At 45.4% G+C, this 8,922-nt stretch overlaps 1 protein-coding gene across 1 annotated transcript; it reads right to left on the bottom strand.

Moving 5' to 3' along the window:
- Positions 1 to 2,080: 2,080 nt before the first annotated feature.
- LOC121473417 (keratin, type I cuticular Ha3-II) lies at positions 2,081 to 8,193 on the bottom strand. The gene is made up of 7 exons (XM_041725770.1): positions 7,843 to 8,193; positions 6,271 to 6,353; positions 4,873 to 5,029; positions 3,790 to 3,951; positions 3,570 to 3,695; positions 3,225 to 3,445; positions 2,081 to 2,427 (listed from the first exon to the last, which is right to left on the bottom strand). Exons 1-7 carry the CDS (start codon positions 8,188 to 8,190, stop codon positions 2,301 to 2,303), a joined length of 1,224 nt encoding a protein of 407 aa, XP_041581704.1. The 5' UTR covers positions 8,191 to 8,193; the 3' UTR covers positions 2,081 to 2,300.
- Positions 8,194 to 8,922: the final 729 nt, after the last annotated feature.

Genomic DNA, 8,922 nt, shown 5'->3' on the forward strand with positions numbered 1-8,922 from the left:
ACGCAGACATCTCAGAAATCAGTTCGGCCTGGTTCTAGGACAAAGTGATTTCCCTGGCACTCCTTTCTCTTCTTCACCAAAGAAAGCACCATGGCAGAGACCAAGACTCAGGACAGCTGCCCCCAGACCCCAATTGTCCCACTGACACAGCCTTGTCTAACAGAGAGGCAAAGTTTCATTTGATACTTTATACAATGAACAATAATAAAAAGTATATTTACTGTGCTGACAAATTGGAGCTCTCATTTGCAAGGCAAAGAACGGGGTGTTTGGGAGGCACCTGTCCCTGATAAAGGCAGCTGCTGGTTCCTGTGGGTAGACAGTGATCCCAGCACATAGGAAGAATGGATGGCATAGAGTGCATAAGGTACTCATATGACACATGCAGGTGGCTCCTGGGCAGGAAAGGCAAGAGGCTGAACTACACCAACTGGACCTGAGACATTCTGAGTGCAGCACGAAGTATCACTCTGTCATCTTCTAGGGCTGTGCCTGAGGTCTGGATAAGGGAGCTCCAGCAGCACCACAAATACCAGCAATAGCAAAGCAGATGCTAAGAGAACCACAGTGTGTTCAGACACGGATTTATGACCAACATTGGAGCAACCTTCGTCACAGCAGGGGGACATAGTGCCAGCTTCATCTCCAAGAGAGAAGACATAACTAGCAGTTTGGCCCAAGATAGGACAGCGGCCTTGCACGAGCCACAGAACACACAGCTGCGGGAGCCATCGAGCATGACCAGACATCATTAGGTACCAGCAGGGGCAAGGCACTAGCATAACTGTTGCTTTAATACCGGCAGACACAGAGACTTAATATCCTAGTTATTCTAAAGAACTTCTGGGGTAAGGAAGGGAGCTGGTTCCAAAATCCAAATTTAGTCCTTGTGGTTGGTTACAAAAAGTCAAACAAGAATAAAAACACTTTAAAAATCTGCTGTGTACTACCCAGATATAAGAGATGCCCTTTTTACTGTTAAAAGTTCCTCAGTATTTCCCAAGGCAAGTTTTAGAGATGTCTGGAGTACTAAAAGCATCATCTTCTCCCCTTGTGATAGTGTTGAAGGTTGTATAAGATCTAGGAGCTTGTTAAGGATGGGGTTCATTCCCTCACAGGCATACCTCATGTATAACTGACACTCAGAAAATGACCTCTGAGCTCCTTACTGTGTGAATAGGAAAGAAAATGAGTCAGGCTTCTGGGTGGTTCAGTTGGTTAAGCATCTGCCTTCGGTTCAAGTCATGATTCCACAGTCCTGGGATCGAGTCCCACATCAGGATCCCAGCTAAGCAGGGAGTCTGCTTCTCCCTTTCCCTCTGCCTTCCGCACTGTTCATGCTCTCTCTCGTGCACACACTCTTTCTCTCTCTCTCAAATAAATAAATAAGATCTTTAAAAAGAAAAGAGAAAGAAAGAAAGGAAAGGAAAAGAAAAGAAAGAAAGAAAGAAAGAAAGAAAGAAAGAAAGAAAGAAGGAAAGAAAGAAGGAAGGAAGGAAGGAAGGAGAAAAAGAAAGAAAGAAAGAAAGAAAGAAAGAAAGAAAGAAAGAAAGAAAGAAAGAAAGAAAGAAAGAAAGAAAATGAGTCCTACAGCTCCTGGCATTTAGTTGGTGTTCAGTAAATGTTAGCTCCTGTTCCTCTTCTGTCTAGCAGGCACTTAGAAAGAAAAAGTGGAACTTTCTAGAAATGTTAATAGTGTGGTACCAGTCAGCTCCCGTAATGAATATTCACCATATTTGGATGAGGCCTCTTACCTTAGTGGTCCCACCGGTTCCTGGCTGGCCCAAGTAGACGGACGCCAGGCTCACTGCACCTAATGAATGTTAATTAATGGTGATGAAGCCCTCTGGGGAGAGGATTAATGACACAGTCCTCTCGTGCTTTCAAGTGGCTTTATAAGAAGCACATACAGAGTAAACACTTTGGAAAGAATGAATACAAATGAGAACCATCACTGCTTTGCAAGAGGAAAGTTTATTAGATTTACAAAGGGATTTAGGGACCTGTGAGGAACGTCAAAGCAACAGAGAGAACCACAACACACCTCCTATGACACCTTCTCAGCCCAGACCCATCAGACCATCAGGTCACAGAATAACAGAGAGAGCAGCCTTGAATAAAGGGGATCTGGTGGGCTAGACTCAAAGCCAGGCCACACCTGGGCATTTGCTCTCCTTCCAGACCATGATTTATGGAGATGCCTGGGGCAGCTTCTGGGGCTGATGCTTGTCAGAGAAGCAGGACTGGTCCATCAATGGCCTTTCTGTTTTCATGCAATCCTCTTGCTGGTCCCGGGATATCTAGCATCCAAAGGTGTTGCAGGGCCCACAGCGGGAGCGTGGGCCACAAGGGGTACAGGGATTGGTGACACAGGGTCCGATGGGCTTGTCACATGCGTTGGTCGTGGCACAGGGGTTGCAAGGCAGCCTGGGACACAGAAATAATAGCTTGTCAGCATGAGAGGTACAATTTTAAAAAGGGAAGAGCTCAACCCAAGGAGACAGAAAAAGCAGAAACTGTTCTCTGACATCTTGGGAAGCCAAAGCCTCGTTTGGATTACTCTTTTTATCAAACTCTGAGACAGTTGGCAGAAAAGAACAAAAAAGACCGAAGGTGGAATTCCAGCCCTGATTCTATAAGCCTGGAGTCATGGGGAAGTCACTACACCCGCCTAAGCCTCAGCCTCCTTGCCTGTAAGATAGGATTGGTAATACCTACCACACAGAACGTGTTCATGAAAATACTGTCAGGTGACAAGTACTGTACTCCATGAGCTAACAAACTGTCTTCTTTATAGATGTTCATCTATAAGATAGTTATACTGTACCCATTCTGCCTCTATCAGATGATTCCAACAAGGATCAATCCTAAAGCACATCCTAAAGCACCACTCAAATATATGTGATGGTTTTTACAGTTTTGTTTTCCCTTTTGCTATGACAGGCCAACCGCGAATGTAGGTTTTATTTACCCATCAGCTCCAAAAGCTTATAATTTGGAGAAAACAATCAAGTCTCATGAGTATCTTTTGAGACAGAAAATACCTTCCAGCCAGGTAATGACAAAAAAAAAATAAATAATACCTTCCATGGTACACCACTGCAACAGAAAACTCTGGTCTATGCAGACATATTGGCCTCTGAAACTTGACCTTCAAACTCTCTGTTTTGTCCTTGAGTAAAACTGCATGTGCCTTGCAAGAATGTGGCCTGCTCCCTACTCACTTGCAGTCCTCGCTCTCCAGCAGACCCCGGTATGTGTTGATCTCACACTCCAGCCGGGCCTTGACGTCCAACAGCACCTGGTACTCCTGGTTCTGCCGCTCCAGGTCACACCTGATCTCAGCCAGCTGGGACTCCACGTTGGTGATCATGCACTGCACCTGGTTCAGCTGAGAGCTGTAGCGCGCCTCAGTCTCTGTCAGCGTGTTCTCCAGGGAGTCCCTCTGTGTGGGGAAGACAAAGAATGTCACAGAGTCACTCCCCAGGGGGCTTCTCCATGGGGTTTCAGAGAAGTCACAGGCTTCACGGGTTCAGGAGAGCATGGGCATTACCCTGAACAACACCCACCAGGTTGTGCTGGGCCTGGAGCTCGATCTCCAAGGCGTTGACCGTGCGTCTCAGCTCGATGATCTCCGCCTGGCAGGACTGCAGCTGCTCCGAGCTGGACACCACCTGCTTGTTCAGCTCCTCAGTCTGAAACAGCACAGGGGAGAGGACAGGGTCAGACCCTGCCTCAAGGGCCCCGAAGGGCCAAGGGTCCCGAGTGACCGCGTGCTGAGATGCCCACCTGGGTGGTGAACCATTCCTCCACGTCCCTGCGGTTGGTCTCCACCAGGGCCTCATACTGACTCCTGGTCTCGTTGAGCACACGGTTCAGGTCCACAGTTGGGGCTGCATCCACCTCCACGTTGAGGCGGTCTCCAATCTGGCAGCGCAAGGTGTTGACTTCCTGAGGGAGGAAGGGGGAAGAATGAACCCACAGGGGAAAAAAAATAGGCTATAAATAAATTCTTTTTGAATGAGTCCAGTTTGGTGGGGAGAAGATTGCAATGGAACTTAGGAAGTATGAGTTGAAGCCCAGTTGATACAGAATCCTGCTAAGTTACCTCTGTGTGATTCACCCTTCCTTTCTGAGTGTCTCCTCCTTCTCATGATGAGGCTGCTTGAATAAGTAATTGCTAATGTCTCTTTCCATTCCATTCTATCATTTCTTTCTGATTTTTCCCTTTGCTCAGTAATGAGTCTGGCATGGTACCTGGTTTATAATTATTGCTACTTAAATATAGAGAAACCAGGTATAACTCCTCCCATTTATTTCATGGTCGTGTACCTTTATATATTGTCTACTTGGGGTAGTTTCCTTTGCTTCAAAACATCTAATCTTTGACATGGGTATCTGATGTCCTACTATTACATTCAACCATGAAATCTGAGTCAACCACTATTTGAATTCCTTCCTCTCTCATTTTTCCCATCCATCCCTCCCTCCATCCATCCATCCATCCACTGAGTTCTAGTATCTAGGTGACATATAATATGAGGAAGTTTGCTGTCTCCTTCTAGTCTTAGTCCTTAATATGGCACCTACACAAGATAATAGATCTTGTCAAGCATTAGGAAATATTTTAAAGATCCTTGTATGGATTTTTGACCATATATCTGGCCCCAAATGGAAATAAGTCAGTTGACCATATTCTCTTAAGTAAGAGAAGTAAGCTTATGACCCATGCCCCCAGAATCCCCCAAGTGTGTTTTGAACAAGCAGCAAAATGTTGTGTTAGTTCTAGGGTGCTTAGCAGAGACCAACCTTATGCTGCTCAAAGGAGGTATAGAACTTCCTATGAGATGATGTGGGCTAGAACTTCCTCACCTGCTCATGGTTCTGCTTGAGACTCAGCAACTCCTCCTTCAGGGACTCAACCTGGGCCTCCAGGTCGGACTTGCACAGAGTCAGCTCATCCAAGATCCTGCGCAGGCCGTTAATGTCCGACTCTACCAGCTGCCGCAAGCCCAACTCTGTCTGGTACCTGCACACACAGCGAAAGATCAAAGGGAGTGAAAAAAGAAAACTTTTTCAGGGCTTTACTTTACTAGGCTGGCCTAGTCAGATGTATATTACATTTTTTAAGTTTTTGAACTTTTTCTTTAAAATTCCCTTTTTGGAAGGGGAAAAAAAATACCACCATGCTGAATAAGAGGATCTATTTCCTGAGATCCCTGAGATCCACAGAGAAGGTTTTGGTGGGCGGGGGGGGGGGGTGTCTATGTACAGTTTTAATCTGATATTGACTGCATTTGTTCTAAGAATTTGCACAGACTGCTATGGACTAAGCCCTGGCTTGCCTCTTTAAGTGAGACGGTGAACTTCATGAGCCTGTTGTATAGATTATCTCACCATCCTTTCCAACCACCTTGAAAGCAACCTGGTCTTATGATAAAAGCACTGAAGTAGAAATCAGTTAGCTTCAACCTTGCAATTATGACCATGGATAAATTTCTTCATGTCTCTGAGCCTTCATTTATAAAATGGAAACCAAACTAACACTTCACAGGGCTCATCTGAAGATGAAGAAATAGCATAGTAATTACAAATGTGTTGTAAACTATAGAGTCCCACAAAAATGCAAAGAATTATTATGATTGCACACAGAAAATGATTGCAATCATATGATTGCACAGAAAAAAAATGATATTCTGAAATCGATTTTGCCTCCTATTTTTGCGATTTAATAACTTTTTTTCTGATGGGCTTATAGTGACAAACCTATATTAAAAAACAGGTGTTGGGATGCCTGGGTGGCTCAGAGGTTGAGCGTCTGCCTTTGGCTCACGTCATGATCCTGGAAACCTGGATTGAGTCCAACATCAGGCTTCCTACAAGGAGCCTGCTTTCCCTCTGTCTATGTCTCTGCCTCTCTCTCTCTCTCTCTCTCTCTCTCATCTCTATCTCTATCTCTCATGAATAAATAAATAAAATCTTTTAAAAAAAAGAAACAGGTGTTAAATTCACTCTTAAACTTGGTCTACATGTTAAGTTGAAAAAAGAGAAAGAATGGGTGATTTCTTTCACTCCTTAAAAAAAAGTTTAAAATGCAGCACTCATGCATTCAGTGAGGAAACTGACTTTTAACCCAAATAACCTAATGCAAGAATCTTCCCAATGCCATCCCAGACAACTGCTGCTTGCACGTGCCCAGGACAGAGTTCATCATGTTGCAATCCAGCCTGTCCATTACTAGACTGCTCTGATCATTAGAAAAAATCTTACTTGGTCCTGAAGTCATCTGCAGCCAGTTTGGCATTATCGATCTGCACCACCAGCCTGGCGTTCTCAGACTTGCTGCACAGGATCTGCGGACAGGATTCATTATAAAATGAGTTATATTAAGAAGGAATGCCTTCTAATGAAAAGCCATTTTTTCAAACACACATTCTTTCCAAATAGCTTTGAGTTTTCTCAGATGTTCAGTTTGGGGACAAAAGGAGAATTCATTAAAAGCACTGTTCATTTCAAAACTAAAACAATCAGGGAAATGTGTCCTTTGTCATTAATTCTTCTCTCCGTGGTCTGCCTCTGGCTTCCTGCAGAAATTGAGCATACTGGGTATTGGGCCTCCCTTAAAGAGACCTGTGTCCCAGTTTGCTCAGAAATAGGGGGGCTCCTGAGATGCTAAACCCAGAAAAATCCCAGCCAAACCAGGACAGGTTGGTTTTCCTACCCTCACACTCCCTTATTCCAGTCCTGCTGACCTCTTTCCACTCTCCCTCATATTACCCTTGTCCATGCTTTTGCACAGAGCTTCTCCCTGTATCTGGAATGCCCTAGGATGTCCTCACACACCTAGCAAGACCCTTCCATGACCCACATTCCCCCTCCAGCCCCTAGCTCCTCCTGCAGGGGGTCACTTCCTCCACACGCCCCTCACAGTACTTTGCACTGAGCCAATTATCCTTCTCCCCTTCACTCTAGCCATGTGTTCCATGTCTATCTCCCCTATTAGACTGTGAGCTCCTGAAGGAAAGAGACTGCCTTACTCTGCACTTTATCTCTCACTCAAGCACTGTGCCTTGTATTCAGTAAATGAGGGCAAATGAATGCATGCTCCTCAAATTGCATGTCCCTTTCTGGCATTCACTTTGCCAGCACTACTGAGCAGTGGACAGGTAATCTCCTTGGAGAATCAAAAGTTTGTGTCATTGAATATAAACCCCTCCTCATCCATCAAGCCCTGCTCAGATATTCCTCTTCTGGGAAGTCTTCCCTAATCTACACCACGTATCAAGTCCCACCTCTGTTTTGACTCTTTCCTTATCTCCACCTTTATGCTTGCATTTCTGGCCTTAAATTCTCACATGCATACTTGCTCTAATGGATGGTACAGGGTCTGTGTATATTAGTGAGGCTTATGAGGTCAATAGCTCTTTTGCTTTTCTATGGACACAGTCTCTTGCTCTTTAAATATTTGAGGATCTACTTAGGAAATTCCTAGCTCCAAGAAATAATTCAGGGGCATATTTTTTTAAGGCTTTAGGCCTAAAATCAAGACCAAGATATCATAATAGAACTAAAAAATTAGTTACTCTGTTTTTAGGTAAGAAGCAATGTAGGATTGCTATGACTGATCATAGTCTAATGTCTTATCCTGCCCCAGTCCATAGCCTTCCCTGTAGGGTTTTCCAAATAGATTCTCTAAGATGATTTGATGTGTCCTACCTAAGCCAATGAAGTCGGCATCTTTATTATCACAGCTTTGAATAGTCTTAGATCCATTCAGAAGTCGGTATGTTTCATTTAAATAAATACTTAACTAAATCGGCAATGTGGTGCCCACCCCCTCACCTTCTGCTGGAGCTCCTCGATGGTCCGGAAATAGGACTGGTAGCTGGGACACACGAAAGGCACCTGCTGCTGGCACCACTCCCGGATGCGGCTCTCCAGCTCCGCGTTCTCCCGCTCCAGTTGACGCACCTTCTCCAGGTAGCTGGCCAGGCGGTCGTTCAGGAACTGCATGGTCTCCTTCTCGCTGCCATTGAAGGAGCCCTCACAGAACCAGCCACAGTTGCCCACGTTGGCGGGGATGTTGCAGGCTCCAGGCAGGGTGCAGGTGTGGCAGCTGGGGGGCACGCAGGGCCGGGAGGAGCAGGTGGAGCGGCAGCTCAGGTTGGGCAGGCAGCAGTTGTAAGGCATGGTGCTGGAGGGAGTGGAGCTCTGAAGGGCAGTTTCAAAGGCTGATTCCTCTCACTGGTGTAAGCCCTGGTCCTTTTCAGGGCTTTATATTCTGTCAGCAGTGGGTGTGGTGACCACATGCAGCATTACCCCCTTTTACCGTATTTGCCAATTTTCCCATTTGTTATTTAGCCACCTCACGCGAGTCCTTTACCTCATAAAATGCTTTATTCTGGCTTCCTGCTAAGTCAGGACTCCTCACCAATTATGCTGGTTAGTTAAGTAAGACCTTCAAAGTGACCAACCCATTACCTTGCCAACAGCATCGATTGTTCACAGGGTGTTGAGTTAGAGTGACAGCTGTACCCTGCCCCCCAGAGAGGGGCATGTCTATGCCTCTTTCTCCTAAAGGAAGAAACATCTGTGTCTTACCCAACTCCTGTTCAATGAGGATTCTGTGAGAAAAGCCATTTAAGAGAGTCCACCCAGAGACTAGACTGTTTGATAGAGAATCCTGGAAGCTGAGATCAGAGCAACCCACGAGGCCATCCTGTTCAACAGCCTTTTGCCCTTCCATCCAAGCAAGATGGAGGCAATTCTCCTCTCTCTTTACAGGGCTGTTGGAAGCCTCCCTGCCCACACCAGGCTCCATTTCTACTCTTACTCAATGTTCATAGAAAATTAAGGAAACTAACAACTTGGGAGAACCCACCCTGTATGAAGACTGTACTGTGTGCTTACACACAACATGAA

This window comes from Vulpes lagopus, chromosome 12 (assembly GCF_018345385.1).
Source record: "Vulpes lagopus strain Blue_001 chromosome 12, ASM1834538v1, whole genome shotgun sequence".
NCBI lineage: Eukaryota > Metazoa > Chordata > Mammalia > Carnivora > Canidae > Vulpes > Vulpes lagopus.